Below are 20,329 nucleotides of genomic sequence, written 5' to 3'. Positions count from 1 at the left end.
ATTCCATGCAAAAACAAAATTTTCTTTAAGGCCCCTGACTTATTTTTTGGAGTAAGTTGAAATGAAGGAAAAAAATGTGTAATAATAATAAATAAAACTAGTGGAGGTACTCAGAAACTTTAATGTAGAAGCATTTCATTCATTCATCCGCTGAATTCCGTCCCAAATCTAGCACTCCTTAACACAATCCTAGTTATTATTTTAAATACTACCCATGAACTATATGTGGGTGACTATTCTTAAATCACTATCTGTTACTCCCTGGTAATTTGGAAATACTTATAAACATAAACAGTCCTATATTTTTGCCCTCCCTTTTTCTTTCTCAAAAATTCATTTCTTATTTCTTACTTTTGTTATGGTCTTAAAAATTTCTCTTCCCTGTTTTGAGATTTTATTATTTTTGCCATACTGTCCAAAGAATTGCCTATTTTTATACTTGCTTCATGGGACTATAAATCCCAAACTATTAATCATTTAGATTTCTTCCATGCTTCTTTATCTTTTTATATTCTTCATGTCACATCTCCTTGTGCAAAATCACGGATAGTTTATTGCAGCCTTCCAAACTATCAGTGTGTTTATTAACTTTAAAAGCTATTTTAAAGCTTTCTCTTCCACTCCCACACATGGCTAAATTAGCATAAAGAGCTGACGAGTAATTAGATAGTGAGAGAGTAAATTCTTTCCTCTTTCTCAAGCATCCGCTATTCTATTACTAAAAGTTCTAATTCTTTTAAAAAAACATTTTTAATTGTTTTGAAGGTTACTTTTTGATTTGAAGGTTACTTTGCGTGTTCTTGGTTTCATTCATTTAGACCTTTGCTGTCACAGGCTAATGTTTTTCTTCCTGGGAGGTGAACATTTTTAACCTACAGTGAGAATTATGTGTACTATTCTATATATTTGAAATGTTCTATTTATACCAAAAGAAGCTATAAGGAAGGTGATTCTGACTTGAGGAGGGGAATTTGTAGGTCACAACTTAAGAGCTATTGATGGAATAAACTAAAAGAAAATACCTTAATGAAGAGGTAGTGTGGTGAGTAGAAGGAAAGAACTAGTGTTTTTTGTTTGTTTGTTTGTTTGTTTTTGGCCAAGCCATGCTGCATGTGGGATCTTAGTTCCCTGACCAGGGATCTAACTCCTGCAATGGAAGGGTGGAGTCTTAACCACTGGCCCACCAGGGATGTCCCAACAGGTGTTCATTCCTGCAATTACTTAATTCTGACATTGCATGTGTCCAAATATGAATATGCTTGAGAAATTTTGGCCTGTGCTGAAACAATCCCAGTGTAGAGAGCTGTGACAGTGGTGCAGATATCTGTATTATTCAACCTGCCATCTCCTTACTGATGGGTGTGCCCTGGAGGCACTTGTTTGTTCAAGAGCACAATGACACTTATAAAAGGTTATGTCTTATCCAGGTAAATCAGGTGTGAGTGCAGAGCTGCATTTATATTTATTTAGAAGAGTATTTAGATAACACCTAGAGCCTGTAATACACAGTAGAACTTAAATGCAGTCAACAGAGTCCCTATCATGTACAAAACAGTCTGTAAAGTGCTTTGGGAGTTAAGATGTAAAATAAATTGTGTTTCAGTCCTTAAATTTCTTTTTACATAGTCACTTAATACGCACTTGTATCGCTCTTACTATGAACCAGACACTGTTCTAAGCACTTTACAGATATTAACTCAATCTTTGTAATAGCTGTTGTACTCAGAAGGTTAATCTACAAAATAAAAAATTTAATGATTCACTCTGCAGCAAAATCAAAGTCATTTGTCAAGTGTCTCTTTTCCATATAGTCTCTATCCTACAGGAGCTAATAAAGAACTATCCAAGTCATTATATAAAATAAATAAGCTTACATTCCTGATAACAGACAACCTCTTGATGTAGAACTTAATATGAATTCAATTTCCAAGATTTAATCACTGTGTATTTAATGTATTAACAAAAATAACAAAAAATAATTGGACAGCAGTTTCTTGGAGTTTATTGAAATAGAATCAGACCCTTATTTTCATTATCTATAAGTAAATGGATTAGGAGGAACAAAGAATGATGATGTCAAAAGACATATCAGTTACAGTGTTGTTTGTACATCAGCCATATCTGATATAATGTGAATTCATTTGGTGTTGAATAAATGGGCCCCTGCAAACTAAATATTTATGTCTGTCAGCCATACTTAGGAAGAGGCTAGTTCATAGTCCTAATGATTTTGATCAGAAGTACATGTTTGGGGACTTCCCTGGTGGCGCAGTGGTTAAGAATCCACCTGCCAATACAGGGGACATGGGTTTGAGCCCCAGTCCGGGAAGATCCCACATGCCATGGAGCAACTAAGCCCATGCGCCACAACTACTGATCCTGCGCTCTGGACCCTGCAAGCCACAACTATTGAGCCCACGTGCCACAACTACTGCAGCCCACACGCCTAGAGCCCGTGCTTCACAACAAGAGAAGCCACCGCAATGAGAAGCCCGCGCACCGCAACAAAGAGTAGCTCCCGCTCACTGCAACTAGAGAAAGCCCATGTGCAGCAACGAAGACCCAACGCAACCAAAAATAAATAAATAAATTTCAAAAAAAAAAGAAGTAAATGTTTGAAGGTATAACTTGGGGTCTTTACTAATCTTGGCTGTATTTTAAACTTAATTTTTGAAAGAAATGATTACTGAGGTGACTGAATATTGAAAAAGATTTTATTTTCTCACATATTTAAGAAATTAAGTCTATTATAAAAAGTTATTCCTCTTCTTCTGCATTTAACCTTTTATCTATAAAAGTTGTGAAATTTTATTCATTCACCTCTGTATATAGACGCTTCTTTCTAATCTGAATTTATTGTGGTTTCTCATAGGTCCAGAGAGGATTAGTGATCTATGTGTGCTTTTTCAAGGGAGCTGACAAAGAGCTTCTTCCCAAAATGGGTATGTGTTTGATGTTTCTTTTTTAAGAGTGAGAGTGACTAGCAATAGATAGATGAATCAGAAGGGACAAAAAGCACAATCTTAAATTGTACTGGTATGTAAGTTATAAATGACTTAACTCTGTGTACTGTTGTTGACTTTAGCTATTTGCCTTTTCCAAAGCTTAACGTAAGCAAGTGTGGTAGAATTCTTTTAAAATATCTGCAGCATTTCAGATCGTCCATAGATTGGTTTAGAAGAGTGTACACACACACACACACGAACAACACACTGAGATTCAGACGAGGATACAGAAACTTGTTGGAAGCAGGGTGGCCACATAGGGAGAAATAGATGCTGCATTTCTTAATATAGTTTCCTTATCTCTCAGAGTCCCTAACAGGGGCATAGAGGTGACACTCTATGTACACGATGTGGTTCCCATCAAATCTGTGCAGATCAGGCTTATATCATTATTATAGAAGAATTTACATTAACCATTTATGCACTTCTTTGTAGGAAATGTGTATAAATATGATTATTAAACCAAGCTCAGTATCATCACAGCCACACCTCCTCTGCGGGCAGAGAAAGAGTCAGTGTTCAGGCATCTCTGAACAATAATTTACCTGCCTGCAGCTTTCCAGTGTCCTCGATAGTCTTTATCACTGCACATTCCTTGTGATAATTACATAGGTTCCGATATACCAAATCAAATCATATACTATCTCAAGACAGTGTTTGATAGAATAATTATGTACAAAAAAAGAAGCCTGAAATAGTCAAGCTGTCCCTAAGGTTGGGGACAGGTTATATTCTCTTCATTAGTAAAGGCAGTACCCATTAGTTGGATTAATAAATATAAATTATACAGATGGGTAGTTGAAGTAGGTGGAAGTTAACCTAGAAGAGCTTTAAGTAGTGGAACTCAAGCGTAAATAGCCCATTGAGGAACAGCTTGGACAAAGGGCTAAAGCTTCTAGAGGGGATTTTATGCTGAGACATCAAACATGTTTAACAACTTTGTCAGAGGATGAAAACTAGACTTGAGAAGGGACTGCAATAGGTGAGGATGGAAAGCCAGTAACTGTAATAGTTTGAAATTTGAATCTGAAGGTTAATAGGGAGCTTTAAAGGGTTTAAAGAGAAAATGAAATGAGGTCTCCTGTTACAGAGGGTTATTGCCAGGAATTAATGCTTGGATATTGGACATTCTGTCTGTTTTTGCCTTGAATTAAAGCTTTCTTGACCATGAAAAGTATATAGTAGAAATCTTCAAAAACAGGAAGAGCATTTTTGGCCAAATTGTGGCCAAATAAAAACACAGAGGAAGTCCACCTTAACTCTTCCAGTGGATAGTCTAACACAAAGCTTTTATATATCATGATTCTCAGTAAAGAACTGTGTCTCTAAGAATCACATTCTACTGGTGTGAGTTATAAGCAAAATAAGTCCATCTATTATTGATAGTAATAGCTTGTACTTCCCTCTGTTCCAGGAGGCAAAGTAAGCCAGTGTGATGGGATTCTCTTAAACCTGACCTCATACTTATTACATGGATTCAGATCTTTCCAATCAAATCATGTAGCCCTTGGGAACATAACAGCCAGTTATATCCATAAAGTCTGAAATAGCATGGCTAATGTATAGATGTGCAGAATCTTCCTCAATTCATCTTCGGTATAATTGGACAGAGATCCAGGGCCCTGCCAAAGCTTAACTTCCCATATACATCATTAGAGATATTTGATCGATAACCTGTCTTAGGATCTTTGAGTTTCCAAGATGCCATTAATTCATTGTCTCATTTTAATTCTACTTACTGACATTTGTGTTTGTATTATATTTACTTCTACATACTGATATTTGTAGACCAACAGCATTAATTGAATTCTCAGTTAGATCCAGTAGAGGGAAGTGTGTGCAAGTATAATAAATTATACTTACCTCTCTGGCCTGTTTTTTCAAAACTGCCTCCTTAGTCTGTCACTAGCCTGAGGCCTGGATAGCTGGATAGTGATTTCCATGGAATGAAATGCTCCAGAGAATTATAGTTTTCTTAGAAGCAATCAATAGGACTGCAGGCTATATAGCAAAGTCCTATTTGTAATAGAGAAAATTAGAGGTATTTTATTTATTTATTTATTTTTGGTTGTGTTGGGTCTTCATTGCTACGCACGGGCTTTCTCTAATTGTGGCGAGCGGGAGCTACTCTTCGTTGCAGTGCGCAGGCTTCTCACTGCAGTGGCTTCTCTTGTTGCAGATGTTCTAGGCGTGCGGGCTTCAGTAGTTGCGGCACATGGGCTCAGTAGTTGTGACTCGCGGGCTCTAGAGCGGAGGCTCAGTAGTTGTGGCGCTTGGGCTTAGTTGCTCTGCGGCATGTGGGATCTTCCCAGACCAGGGATTGAACCCATGTCCCTTGCATTGACAGGCAGATTCTCAACCACTGCGCCACCAGGGAAGTCCCTAGAGGTATCTTAAAATAGGCATTAGTTAAATGAAAACTGATAGTGCTTAATGCAGAGCTTAGGAATTCATTTGGCTGTTCACCTTGGCAGGTTTTCATCAGATTAGTTCCTTGATTTGTAGAGTGGGGCCACTGTACTGAATCCTTGCTAATATTTACTACAGGCTCTCTAATAGTTGAAACCATTGACTACCCCACCAGAAAGCATACCTTTTCAAGCCTGATTATACACACAGGAGTGTGAGGTTTCAATAGTTCTTTTACCGTTTGTGTCCTCTCAGGACTATTCTTTACAAGCAGAAGTTATTTATACCCTTTATAGAGGTAGGAAGACCCTAAGGGTGTTTATATTAGGCATTTCTTTTGCTTATTGTTTTGAAAACGGCTAATGTTGAAATGTAAAGGTTTTCTAAGTTTAGATTTTTTAGCTACACATGGATATTTATGGTTATTTTGACACTTCTTATTAGCTATGAGTATACTTGCATAAATGCCATAAAAATAATAATACAATATTTTCCTGTATGTATATGAAGATAATGCCAGTAACTCTATACCTTTGGATTTACTTTCTCAGTTGACAATGAATTTCTGATGATTCTCACTTTCACCTTTATCCTTCTCGCACTGGTGATGTTTGTAAAATGATTAGTCTATGTTAATAATGTCTTCGAGGTTATAAAACTGCAAAATCAGCTAGTTTATAATGGGATTGAACCTGGAACCTTTGTCTCAGCTTAGAACTCTAGGCAACTAAGTTTAAAATAATAAATGCACTAAGGTTTTTATTTAATGTTCTTTGTTACAAAGTAGAGTAGGTGTGTGGAGGATCTGTCACGTTTTTTTTCCAGTGGGATTTGTTTTGAAATATAAAAAGGAACAAAAAGGCAAAATCTTTTCATGTATCCCCCAGGGCAACAATATCTTGAAGTTCCAGTATACAGTTAATTCTTTAGTCCTTTCTGGATGATCTTATTGTTAGGAGATCCTAACTGCCAAGTCAGATTTAAAACATCATGCCATTTTCTGCATGAAATTTTCCTTGTTTTTCATGCTTAGATCATTTAGCTTACTGAAGCAGTTTTTATAATCTAAATAGAAACTTTGGGTTAAAAACATGAGCTAACAAACTGGATTTTAAACATGAGGTTTGCTGACTAGAAGATTGTTGGTTTTCTTCATGTTTGTTTTCTACCTCAAAATGTTCTCCTTTCTTCCCTACCCAGTTAATACACTGTTAAATGTGAAATTAAGTGAAACAGAAAATGGCAAGCATGTCTCTGTATTGGATCTACCTGGCAACATTCTTATCATCCCTCAAGCCACCCTTGGGGGGAGAGTAAAAGGAAGAAGCATGCAGTATCACTCTAACTCTGGAAAAGAAGAGGGGTTAGAACTTTATTCCCAATTTGTGACTCTCTGTAAAAAAGAATTAGCTGCTAACAGCAAGTGTGCCGAAGCTGGGGTTGTGGTGGAACATGGCACTTACGGCAACAGGCAGGTGTTAAAGCTCGACACCAATGGACCATACACACACCTAATTGAGTTTTGAAAAATTAAAAGTTTCTACAGTTGTAATTAGATTCTCTTCCCCTTCTGCTTGAGTACACTAATCTGCAGCATTTTTAGACAAGAAAATCCTGGGTCCCATCCATAACTCTGCAGCCTGCTAATTGGACGACCTTGCCACGTCACCTAAACTCTGGATCTCAGTCACCTTCCATCCTGCTTTCCCCTAAACTCACACTCAAAATTTTGAAAAATGCCTTGTATTCGCTTTATGGTCATTGATAATAACATGGAAATGTTCTTAGAGAGCTGTATTTAAGCATTTTGCAATTAAGCATTTTGTGCAATCAAGAAAAATATGTTTCTTATACCCTCAAATGTATGTAGTATGTAGTAAAAATCACTATTTGTGTTATGATTATAATTTTGTCAATTTTGTTTTAGTATGTCAGATTTCCATATTTTGAATGAAAGAATATGCAATTTACTATTCCTTCTAATAATATCTATGAAAATGCAATACAGAAATGTTATTGTGCATTTTAATATTATTTTCCAAGGACATCCAAGTGCTTTAAATTATTTTAAGAATCTTTAGTTGATATAGCAATAAGGTATGGGGGACTAAAAGTTGTTTTTATTTAATATACTAATGGCTTATTATTCCATTTCTCAGTTTTTTACCAAAACAATGTGTGTTGCATTTTCTGTCTTTGGTTTTTAAAAGTTACTGTTTCATTAAATTAATGTTCATAAATTTTTTTAGGAAGTTCCTTTCTTGTTGGTTTAGATTGCTATAAAAGGAATAAAAGGAATAAAAAGGAAAGCTTTCTACTGGAATTATTTGAAAACAAGTTGACTTGTTCATTTCCATTTTATCGACTTAATGATTTGGAGCCAGTATCATTTTTTCTATTAGTGTATTTTTATGTCCTCACCCCACCCCAAAATTCATATGTTGAAGTCCCCCAATGTGATGGTATTTGCAGATGGGGCCTTTGGAAGGTAATCAGGGTTGATAGAACATGAGAGTGGGGCCCTTATGATGGAATTAGTGTCCTCGTAAGAAGAAACACCAGAGAGCTTGCTCACCCTTTCTCTGCCCACCATGTGAGAATGCAGTGAGAAGGGGGCCATTTACAAGCCAGGAAGAGAACCCTTACCAGAAACCATGCTGGCACGCTGATCTTGAACTTCTAGCCTCCAGAGCTATAAGAAAATAAATTTCTGTTGTTTGAGCCACCATAAGTCTATGGTATTTTGTTCTAACAGCCCAAGCTAAGACAGTCATGTAAGATAAACATCTAATAAGGTAGACTTTTCAAAGCCAAGAGAGGAAGATATACAAGAAATTGAAAGAATAAATGAATCAATAAAAGGTAGTATTCATTTTTTACAAACTCCTTTGACTTGATTTAATATTTTAAAGAGTGAAAATGAAATAGTGTTTCTAATTATCAAAAAGATGAAAAAATTGACTTGAAGAAACATCTTAAGTAGCTGTTGAAAATTCTTTGTGTCTTATAATTTCTTTAGGTTTATGTTCCTAAGATAGTTAAAGTTTCCGTTATCACAAAAAGTCCTATTTTCTCTATATCCTTCCTGTACTATTCTATTTTGGAACTTAAGGATCAATAACTGACTTGGTAGTGAGCTCATTTGTCCTTAACTTTTGCTTTATTGATTCGCAATACACTTATTGAAATGTAATAAACTATTCATAAACTTTCGAACTCCAATTTTCTCAAAGCTTCTCCAAGGAGGTTTATATGTCTTTCAAAAAGATTATGTGTTACCTATTTTAAATCATTTTGATGTGTGTGGGTGAAATGCTGACTCACAGCCCTAGATTGCTATTTTATAGTTCAGGCAATTCTCCTTTAGAAGAAATTTGCTTGAGGTACTTGTGGAGAATAGCAATTTCAACTACATGAAGAGTTATTAAGCAGAAGATGACAGGCAAGTTTGTTTCATTTCCAAGGAGGCTAGAACGAGGGAAAAGGCAAGAGAAATAGTAGATATGAAAATAACTACACCTTGGCTTTCTGTAGCTCTCCTGGCCCAAGGTGCTCAAAGAACCTTCAGCAGATACCTAATTTTATCTTCACAGTATATAATGACGATAATGCTGTGGAAAGTAAGAAAATGCTTAAATAATTTTCCCAAGATCACACATTAGGGAGCAATAATTTCTATCCCCCTGACTTTTCTTGTAGTGAGACTTAAAATTGATCTTCATAAAGACTTAGCATCTCCCAGTGTGGTTCACTTGAGAAAGAACAGCCAATAAATGGTTTTATGTACTAAATTAGGTGGCGGTAGGGTTACACCTCATTTTGGTGCCTTCTGCCTCTGTTTTTCAAAGATTCTAGAATGTTTAAATTAGAGTATCCTTTCTTTTAATCGAAGTATAGTTGATTTACAATGTTGTGTTAGTTTCAGGTGTACAGCAAAGTGATTCAGTATATATATATACTTTTTAAGATTCTTTTCCCTTTATAGGTTACTACAAAATATTGAGTATAGTTTCCTGTGCTATACAGTAGGACCTTGTTTGTGTATTTTATATATAGTAGTGTGTATCTATTAATCCCAAATTCCTAATTTGTCCCTCCCTCCCCTTTCCCCTTTGATTACCATAAATTTGTTTTCTATGTCTGTGAGTCTGTTTCTGTTTTGTAAATAAGTTAATTTGTATCATTTTTTTAGATAACATAAATGATATATGATATTTGTCTTTCTCTGTCTGAATTACTGCACTTAGAATATCATTCCTAAATGCTATTTTATCTGTCCATTTGGCAAACTTCATGGATTCAATTATATAAAATACTGTGTATAAGACTTGGACTACCAATGAGTATGAATTTATCTTGAATATACTCATACTAGGTAAATCAAACACTTTCACATTTCTTCATTTGTTCAAGTCAAAAGAAGGCATTGACATTTATTAATAATATCTGTATTAATGATTTATTGACTCCATAATGAAAGACCTAAGCTTATCAGATATAAGGATCAAATACTATAGAATCCTATGCCACTTGTTTTGGAGGATAACTCACATTGGTGTTAGAATGATGACATGTCAAACTTTTATTATCTATGATTAACATTGCAGAGGACCTGATTTGTTACATTATAGTTATTTCTTAAAAACTCACATGATAGTGAAACTAGTATTTCTAGAAGTGCTTTATCTATTAATTTATTGAAGTAAGACTACTTTCTGAAAGGGAAGAACTATTAGAAAACTAACATTTTCATTCTGAAGCCACACTTTGATGATGACTTTAAATGTCTGTTTATTTTGATAGTCTTAATTATTCTCCCTTCCTCCTATTTCTCCTACCTCTAATCCTTTTTTGCAGACCATCTCCAAGGTAATGTTCCTAGAAAATTCCTTTCTGTATGATATTCCACTGTTTAGAAACTTTTATAACTATTTTTTATCTACAGGACAAAGTCTAAACTTCTGAGGTTGGCATGAAGGTTCTCCTTACTCGTTAGGAGTGAATGAAATGAAGGGAGAAATGTAGAGGACCAAAGTCAGAATACTGAGAAAACATAAAGAAGAGGCAACATATGAGAGACCAGAGGATAGTATAGAGATCAAAGAGCCAGAGAGAACCAGAAAATGTATTGTTAACAAGATAGTTTTCAAGGTGTAAACAGTCAGTGCCAAATACTGAAGAAAAATGGGACAACACAAAGACTGAGGAGAGACCTCTGGGCCTAGCAGTTAGGTGTTTTCAAGCTTATGGAAAATTGGCATAAAATTTGCAAGAGTTACTACAATTAGGAAAAGATTCTTAATCTTTTGTCTTCAGGTAGAGTGTCTCAAAGTATGCCACTGGACCACCTGTACGGGAATCACCTGGGGAGACTAACTTTTTACCAAATGCAATTTTCTGGGACCATCCCAAATTTATTGAATTAGAATCTCAGGAGTTAAAATCTATCTAGTCACCTATCTCCCCCAGGTGATTCTTGTATATACTGGAATCTCAGAACCACTGTTATTCGAATGAAGCCCAGACTTCTAAAGCTGATATTACAGTTTCATAATCTGGCTCCAGCTTGACTTTCTAACCCTTTCTCCCTCTACTCCCCAATAGAAATTCTCCAGGATAGCTCTTTTTATACCTTTCTTAGATCATGCTCACTCTTCTTCAGAAGACAAGCAGAGTTGTCTTCTGCTCTCCTCTAAATCCATCATTCAATATCTAGCTCAAGTCAATCTCTTCTGACCCCACAGTAATTTCTCCTGCCTCCACCTCCCTGGGCATTATGGTTGTCCCACTCTTGTCACTTGTAATGTGTCTTATGAGATTGAGTACTTCACCTTTTTTTTTTAATGCTTGTATGTCCTAACTACAAGAATATAAACAATATTGGGCAGAGACAATATGACAGTGAGCACACATAGTATAATATAATTTTTCTTTAAATCTCCACAGTACTTCCATAGCACCGTGTTGTCCATGCTCAGTAATTCACAGTAAATGTTACCTGAATTAACATGGAGATTCGTCAGTGGCTAGAATACTCTTGATTTTGGTTCGGTTTTACCAGTATTTCACACATAGATTTCTTTGTCATTAAGGAATAAAGAGGTTGGAATGTGCAGGAAGCAAGTTTAATACTACTACCCCTTTCTTGAATACAATAGATAACACCAGAAAAGTTAAAAGACAAACTAAAACAGATTTTTGAGATTCAACACAAATGTGGGCATTGTTATTTCTACTTTGTTAGTTTATTACATCAGTGTGTTAAAGAGAAAAGCCACAGGCCCAAAATGGTGTCACTTGTGCTAAAGCCCATGATACCAAACCTAGATTTAAGATCTAACCTAATTGCAGTTTCAACCTTCACCAGAAATGTAGTGTTTTTTTTTTTACTGAAGTATAGTTGACTTACAATGTTGTGAAATTGTAGCACAATTGTAGCAGTTAATTTCTGCTGTACAGCAAAGTGATTCAGTTATATATATTTATATTTTTTTCCATTATGGTTTATCATAGGATATTGAGTATAATTCTCTGTGCTATACAGTAGGACCTTGTTGTTTATCCATTCTGTATATAATAGCTTACATCTGCTAATCCCGACCTCCTACTCCATCCCTCCCCCAACCCCCTCCCCCTTGGCAACTACAAGACTGTTCTCTATGTCCATGAGTCTCTTCTTGTTTCATAGATAGGTTCATTTGTGTCATATTTTAGATTCCACATATAAGTGATATCATATGGTATTTGTCTTTCTCTTTCTGACTTACTTCACTTAGTATAATAATCTCTAGTTGCATCCATGTTGCTGTAAATGGTATTATTTCATTCTTTTTTTATGGCTGAGTAGTATTCCATTGTATAAATGTACCACATCTTCTTTATCCATTCATCTGTCGATGGACATTTAGGTTTTTTCCATGTCTTGGCTATTGTGAATAGTGCTGCTATGAACATAGGGGTGCGTGTATCTTTTTGGATTAGAGTTTTGTCTGGATATATGCCCAGGAGTGGAATTGCTGAATCATTTGGTAATTCTATTTTTAGTTTTCTGAGTAACCTCCGTGCTGTTTTCCATAGTGGCTATACCAACTTACATCCCTACCAACAGTGTAGGAGGGTTCCCTCAGAAATGTAGTCTTAACCAGTCTGGAATTATCTGGTCAGCACCAATTAGGTAATCTGCCATGTGGGCTCTCTCCAGCCTCCAGAAGAAGAAGCTATCTATATAATAAAACCCTTGCCTTTCCCTTCACCCTTTCCCCCCCCCCCACCAAAGATGTTCTGGCCTAAAAATAGTCCTTTCTTTTCTTTTGCTAATAGCTACTTTGCCCCACCCTTCTTCCTGTAAAATCCTTCCAATTTCTACAACCCCTCACAGTGCCTGAAAAGTTGCTAGATGGGATGCTGCCTGATTCATGAATTTCCTAATAGAGTCAATTATATCTTCAATTTACTCAGTTGGATTTTGTTCATTTTAACAAGGGTGATCACTTTACATTTTCTTAAGGCTTACTCTATATTATCTTTCTAATATAGTGTAACTGTATTTATGTACCTAAGAAAGATTACAAGAATCAAGCCATTCTTAAAACACACAAGGAAAAAAAACAAATTTCATTTAAGAAAACCTGTTTTTGAGTCCTTTTTAAAATAAACTTTTTGTGAATCAAATATAAAAGTCTTTATTTTATTCATAAATATTAATTTTGATACAAGCTTTAAGACCCTTCTGTATTTAATTACAAAATAAAGCAGTTCTGTGGAATGCATCACAAATAGCCAACTTCATGATAAATATTATCCTACTTCTTTTTACTGGACTTTTCCATATGAATGAATTTTTTGCACTGTGTTAGCTAGCATTTTTCTCTTAAGAAGCTTAATGAAATTTGACTTATTACATCAGCTTTTTTTCTGAATGTGAAAAGAAAAATTTATGTAGAGAATACACCACACCCTATGTAAACAGTATCTGAGAACCATTAGCTAATACTATTATAAACAGTTGGGGTTGGGAAAGTAATTGTGAACATTTTTTTTTTGAGGGGGAGATATGGAGTCTTTTTAAGGCACGTCTGACTAGACTAGCAAAAATGCCATCCTTGACTCCAACTTTGAGATATTGTTTACTTAGCTTTATACTAACATAGATAAACTAAGACACACTTTCTACTCCAGGCATTCTTTTAATTTACTTTGCAGCCCCAAGGTAAGTTTCTTTAATGAGTAGATATGATCATCACAGTTTCATTTTCTCAGTGCCTGAATTATTTTATATCCTGATTACATTCAGGTAGTCTTCATGGCTTTGATTTCTTTTCATCATATGCATACTTGCCTTTTTTAAGCCAGGTGTTGAAAATGTTCTAACATTTTCTTAATACTGCGTCATGGATAGTTACTCTCCACTTGAAAGTTATAATCCTCAGAATCTGCAGGTCAGCAGTGGAGCTGGGAGCTGTGTGAAATACAAATTGTTCAAGATATGACCCTTAACCCCAAGGAATTTCCATCTAGTAGGGGACATGATAGACACAGAAATGAATTAGGTACTGTGTGATCAGTGTTATCTGGACAATGTTATCTCTGAGCTATAGAATAGCAGCAGAGGGAGAAGATGCTTCTGGCTAGAGTGGTGAATCACTGTGTTAAAACAGGCATGGCAACTTGAGCCATCCCTTGTAGAATGGGTAGCACGTCTATAGGCATGAGGTGTGGGAGAGGGCACTTCAAACTCTGTCTGGACTGATAGATAATAAGGTGCCACTGAAGGCTTTTAGAGAGAATAATGACATAATGAAGACCGTTTTTAAGAGGAGAGACCTGATAGTGGTACATAAGGATTACAGAGAGAAGGAAATTTTGTGACAGGAAGACAGATTTTTGTTTTTATTTTTATTTTTTTGAGTAGTGCAGACATAAAGGGATTTGGTCTCACTTATAGTAGTGGCTGTGAACATGGAAATAAACGTAATTGGAGATATTGAAAGGTGTTTTGAAGAAAAATACACTTCAGGACAGCTGATTAGCTGTGGTGGAGCTATAAAGGGAGGAATCAAAAATCACTCTAAGATTTCATGTATGGGTTACTGAGGAAGATGAATTCAGATTTTAATACATTGAGTTTGAGGCACATAAAGTAGAAATGTCTACCAGATTTGTTACTCGGGGCAGAGAGAGTATAGATTTGTGAGTCTTATTTATAACAGTGATAGTTGAAACCCTAGAAATAGATGAGATTTAATCATCCAATATTACTGAGAGCCTACTCAGGTAATTATAAGAGGCACACTAAAAATGAAAAGGCAGTTTCCTCAGGAGATTACAAAATAACTGGTGTGTTAAGATAGTTAACTGGAACACAGAGAAACTAGAGGTGCCAAAAGAGGTAAAAACAGTACTGTGGAAATTTGGAGACACAAGAAATTTCATCTAGTTAGGGGAGCACTGGCATTTCAGTATAATTTTGAAGATGAGATCTATGAGAGGTGATGTAGAGAACAACAAAGGATTTGAGGTCCAACCAAATTTATAGTAACAGAAGGAAGAGGAAAATTGACAAAGGAAAGAAAGGTCAGACAGGTGGGTGGAAAAAGTGGGAGAAGTGGAAACATCAGTGTCTTGGAGTTAAGGTTTCAAGAATTGGGAAAGTGGGTCCAAACATATAGAGAAGTTGAAATTATTGCATAGTTAACACCCACATATCCACCACCTAGATTCTACAATAGGCATCTTGCTATATTTGCTTTACTACCTATCTATCCATCTGTCCATTCCAAGAAGAGGTTATTTTGTTTGCCAAAGGTTTTTAATTTATTCCTCTTCTTTTCTCCCCTTTTGCCTCTGCTGGTTAGCTTCTCCTCTCAGAGGCCCAGGTTTTTGTTTTTGTTTATTTAATTATTATTTATTTATTTATTTATTTTTGGCTGTGTTGGGTCTTCGTCTCTGTGTGAGGGCTTTCTCTAGTTACGGCAAGCGGGGGCCACTCTTCATCGCGGTGCATGGGCCTCTCACCATCGTGGCCTCCCTTGTCGTGGGGCACAGGCTCCAGACACGCAGGCTCAGTAGTTGTGGCTCACGGGCCCAGCTGCTCCGCGGCATGTGGGATCTTCCCAGACCAGGGCTCGAACCCGTGTCCCCTGCATCAGCAGGCAGATTCTCAACCACTGCGCCACCAGGGAAGCCCCTGTTTTTGTTTTTTATTAATTAATTAATTTATTTATTTTTGGCTGCTCTGGGTCTTCGTTCCTCCATGCAGGCTTTCCCTGGTTGTGGCGAGCAGGGCCTACTCTTCGTTGTGGTGCGCAGGCTTCTCATTGTGGTGGCTTCTCTTGTTGTGGAGCACGGGCTTCAGTAGTTGTGGCTTGCGGGCTCTAGAGCACAGGCTCAGTAGTTGTGGCGCATGGGCTTAGTTGCTCCGCAGCATGTGGGATCTTCCCAGACCAGGGCTTGAACCCGTGTCCCCTGCATTGGCAGGTGGATTCTTAGCCACTGTGCCACCAGGGAAGTCCGAGGCCAAGGTTGTGTGTGAGCCTGCTGCATTTCACTGATATGCCCAGATTAACTATACTTACATTATAGGAAAGCCTCTCTACTCTGTGTGCCTTTGTCTCTAAAGGTCCCAAATAGTGACCCATGGGAGAAATAACTTTTCCACCTTTCCAGTTAGGTTAGTTAACTATCCCTGGAAGTCTGCACCTGAGACTAGAAAAGAGCCTATTTCTAAATGACCCATGATTTGCTGAACTTTCTAGTAGTTTACCAAAGTATGGTCTGAGAATCACCCTAATCAGAATTACTAGGAAAACTTGTTAAAAATGCAAATTCCTGTGTCTCACCTTGGACTTACTGAATCAGAATTTCTGAGAAAAGGCCTGGAAACTGCATTTTAAGTCACTTTTCCCCACCTGTGACTCTTATACAGACTAGCATCTGAGAACTAATTGTATAATCTTTGTGGTGATATCTCTGAACTAAGAGTCAAGAGGCTTCTGTTGAAGTCTTGGCTTTCCCATGGACTGTGTGTGTTACAGTAGCCTAGGGTAACTCAATCCCATCACGACTCATCATAAGGGAGGGAATTGCACTTGACAAATTCTGAAATTCCACTCAACTCTACCATTTTGTGGAACTCTGAAAACTGAATCTTGTAAATCAGGAGTTGGTTAAACTTTAATCCGATGAACCGGAAAAAAAAGAAGTTTCAGTTTGTGTTCATTTGAGCTATAGTTGTTTCTTTTCATTCAAGTAGTATGTGTGTTACTCATCAAAATAACTAAATTCTTCTTGCATCTCATGAGTTTTCATTTGGTTTTTAAAAGCTGGACCATAAAATGGGCTACAGGCATTTCACTTAGCCCTTTGCCATTTCATAGTTCTGTGTTTCCGTGGTGATTCCAGTGTTCATAGCCGTTACCACTCTGCATTCCTTTTACATTGTTGGTAATATCCTTTTCTTCTTCTCCTCCCTATAAAGAAAGTGACTTATTTTCTCAGGGTTCTGAGTTAGCAGAAGTTACTGCAAGTTTTAAAGCTATATTTACCAGTGAAAGAGAAAAGTGTCTGATTGTCTTAAGCAATGATTAAATTTTGTGCCCTCAGTCACCTTGGTGTTGGGTAGCGTTTTTTGTGGGGTGTTTTTTTTTTCCATTATAAATCTGGGCCTAATTTTAATTTCAAGATGATTTCAGAATACTATTTTAAATGTTACTCAGTGTTCTTGCTGTTATCTCATAAGTGATAATGATGAGTGTCCATATGCTCCAAAATAATTTTTTTTTAATCTTTTCCTTTTCGGTGGTGTTGTAAATTTGCTATGTGCTAAACTTTTCCAAACATTTTGTTGATAGATAGATTCTTATTTACTGAGGTCATAAGATCAGAATAGTTTATCTAGTACATAGCTCACATATTTGTGTTTATCCTAAAATATGTGTAGGAGTAGAGTAATGACATAATTCCTGTATTCTCTCCTCTCTTTTTCCTTGATATTTTCATTTAGAAATAGGGAAAAGAAATTATGCAAGTATTTCAATAGTGGGCCACTGCTACTCTCAGTTTGATTTATATTTGAGATTAGTTAATTAACCAGGTACTTATGACCCAGTATGTGCAAAGCAGTAGTAAGCATTATAAGAAGCAGATAAGTACATTGCAACGTGCCTACCATTAAGCTTACAATAGTAATTCATCCTGAATTACACAATAATCAGTAGGAAAAATATTGGACTTTAGCCCTCCTAGAATTTCTTTGTTAGACACACTCAGAATTCAAAAGGCATAGTCTTTTTTTTTTAATTTATTTATTTAATTTATTTATTTTTGGCTGCTTTTGGGTCTTTGTTGCTGCACGCGGGCTTTCTCTAGTTGCGGTGAGCGGGGGCTACTCTTCATTGTGGTGCACGGTCTTCTCATTCTGGTGGCTTCTCTTGTTGCGGAGCACGGGTTCTAGGTGCGTGGGCTTCAGTAGTTGTGGCACGCGGGCTCTAGAGCTCAGACTCAGTAGTTGTGGTACACGGGCTTAGTTGCTCCGTGGCATGTAGGATCTTTCTGGCCAGGGCTTGAACCCGTGTCCCCTGCATTGGCAGGAGGATTCTTAACCACTGCGCCACCAGGGAAACCCCCAAAAGGCATAGTCTTTTAAATAAGAACCTATTTAGAAGCAATTGTATACCCAGTACTGGGATACATAGTGGATAAAAAGATAAACATGTTTCCCTCCTTTGTAGGTTCATATCTTTATATATTTCAGGAGACAGAGAGATTGGGGCATCCAATGTAGATTTGGAAGTTAGCTACACATACATGGTAGTTAAAGTCACCAAGATTAATAGTTGTGGTTCCTCAAAAATTAAAAATACTACTACCATATGATCTAGCAATCCCGCTTCTAGGTGTATATCCAAAAGAACTGAAAGCAGGGTCTCCAAGAGAGATTTGCACACCCTTGTTCATAGCAGCATTATTCACAGTAGCCAGAGGTGGAAGCAGCCTAAACATCCATTGAAGAATGAATGAATAAACAAAATGTGGTATACACACACAGTGAAATATTATTCAGCCTTAAAAAGAAAGGAAATTCTTGGACTTCCCTGGTGGCACAGTGGTTAGGAATCCACCTGCCGATGCAGGGGACACAGGTTCGAGCCCTGGTCCGGGAAGATCCCACATGCCACGGAGCAACCAAGCCTGTGCGCCACAACTCCTGAGCCTGCGCTCTAGAGCCCGTGAGCCACAACTACTGAAGCCCACGTGCCTAGAGCCCGTGCTCCGCAGCAAGAGAAGCCACTGCAATGAGAAGCCCGTGCACCACAGAGAAGAGTAGCCCCCGCTCACCACAACTAGAGAGAGCCCGCTTGCAGCAACAAAGAGCTAACGCAGCCAAAACTAAAAATAAATAAAAGAAATTTATTTAAAAAAAAGAAAGGAAATTCTATTACATGCTGCAAAATGGATAAACCTTGAGGACATTATGCTAAGCGAAACAAGCCAGGCACGAAAAGAAAACTGTATGATTCCACTTATATGAGGTATATAAAGTAGTCAGAGTCATAGAAACAGAAAGTAGGATGGTGGGTGCCAGGGGCTGGGGGCAGGGTAAGTTGTTGTTGCATAAGGAGAGTTGTTGTTTAATGGCATAGAGTTTCAGTCGTGCAAAATGAAAAAGTTCTAGAGATACAACAATGTATGTAGAGATACAGCAATGTGAGTATACTTAAACTATTGAACTATACGCTTTTTAAAAAGTCACCAAAGTGGATGCCGTTGTCTAAGAGAGTGTGTAGAAAAGATGTCAAGACAGAAACAGTAAGAAGCTAATTATTTAAGAAACAGGCAGATTAAGAGATGCCATCAAGAGGCTAGCAAACAAAGAGTGGGACGAGAAGAAGCAGAAAAAGTCTAAGAGAATGCTGACATGAAATCCAAGAGAAGGAAGAATTTCTATTTAAGTAGGTCGTGGTGAACAATAGCCAATTGAGTAGAGAAGTCAAATAAGATAGAACTTTTGATAAGCCATTTGGATTGACAATTAGGAGGTCACTATGAACAGGTTCCCTGGAATTATGTAAGCCAAATGTCTCGAGGATTCAATGGGACTAAGAAAATATAGTAAATGTAGATGTCTCTTTCAGGAAGTTGAGTATGGAAGAAATTGAAGAGTTGTAGTTCTGTGGGAAAGCAGTATTAAGGTTTTTTTTTTAAGATGCAAAAAATCTGAGCATGTTTTTAGAGGAAGAGGAAGTAGAGAGAGAAATTGAAGAAAGAAGCAGAGAGGTTTATGGAGCAAAATTATGGAACAAAATATCATACAGAAAGCATAGACGGAGGAGTGCTTTTGGAAAACTGGAAAACTTTGGGTATCTCTGAGATAAGAGGAAAAGACTGCTGAGTATGGGATGAGAAGGAGAGCTCTAGTGGAATTCAGGCATCATGACCTCTACTTTAGCTGTAAAACATAAAATGCGATCATCTGGGAGAGAGGAAGTTGGCTTGGCGTAGTGGCTGGAGGACAGTAGTGAATGTCTGACATAGCCACTTTAGGAAATGGGTAAGTGAGCCAACTAGCTGAGGCTAGAAATCATAAATAATGCAACAAATTAGAAAGCACAGTTACACAATTTTCTTGGCAGTCCAAGAGCAGATCGGAAAAAGCAGATGGTTGGGTTGATTCACATTCAGGCATTAGCAGAGGAGATGCAGCGTGTTAAGGTCATGGAGTGGAAGGAACTGGGAATGTTAGTAAGAAAATGGTTGAAACAACTGACCTCATAAACCAAACTGGATAAGGAAAGGGAAAAAAAGAGTAAAATCAACTAGGAATTTACAGACTAGATGAGGGAAGAGGTCGAGAAGACTAGTGCTTTTCAGAAGTTAGAAGGAGAATTTCTAAGAGAGAGTAGGGGATGTGGAAAGAT

The 20,329-nt window shown here is 37.1% G+C and overlaps 1 protein-coding gene across 2 annotated transcripts in view; it reads left to right on the top strand.

Annotated features, from left to right (window-relative positions):
• The window catches only part of DTD2 (D-aminoacyl-tRNA deacylase 2), a 28,194-nt gene that overhangs the window by 923 nt on the left and 6,942 nt on the right, over positions 1–20,329 (top strand). Inside the window, exons 2-3 of one of the 2 annotated variants that reach the window (XM_007198601.2) lie at positions 2,873–2,942; positions 6,615–8,143. In XM_007198601.2, the coding sequence (XP_007198663.2) occupies positions 2,873–2,942; positions 6,615–6,940 (396 nt within the window). In that variant the 3' untranslated portion in view covers positions 6,941–8,143. Of the gene's footprint in view, positions 1–2,872; positions 2,943–6,614; positions 8,144–20,329 lie in introns of those variants that run through there. The other variant, XM_057544181.1, reaches the window with a different exon arrangement.

Source organism: Balaenoptera acutorostrata, chromosome 3, assembly GCF_949987535.1.
Source record: "Balaenoptera acutorostrata chromosome 3, mBalAcu1.1, whole genome shotgun sequence".
Lineage (NCBI taxonomy): Eukaryota > Metazoa > Chordata > Mammalia > Artiodactyla > Balaenopteridae > Balaenoptera > Balaenoptera acutorostrata.
Note: the sequence above shows the minus strand (reverse complement) of the source record. Positions and strands in the feature narration are given on the sequence as shown.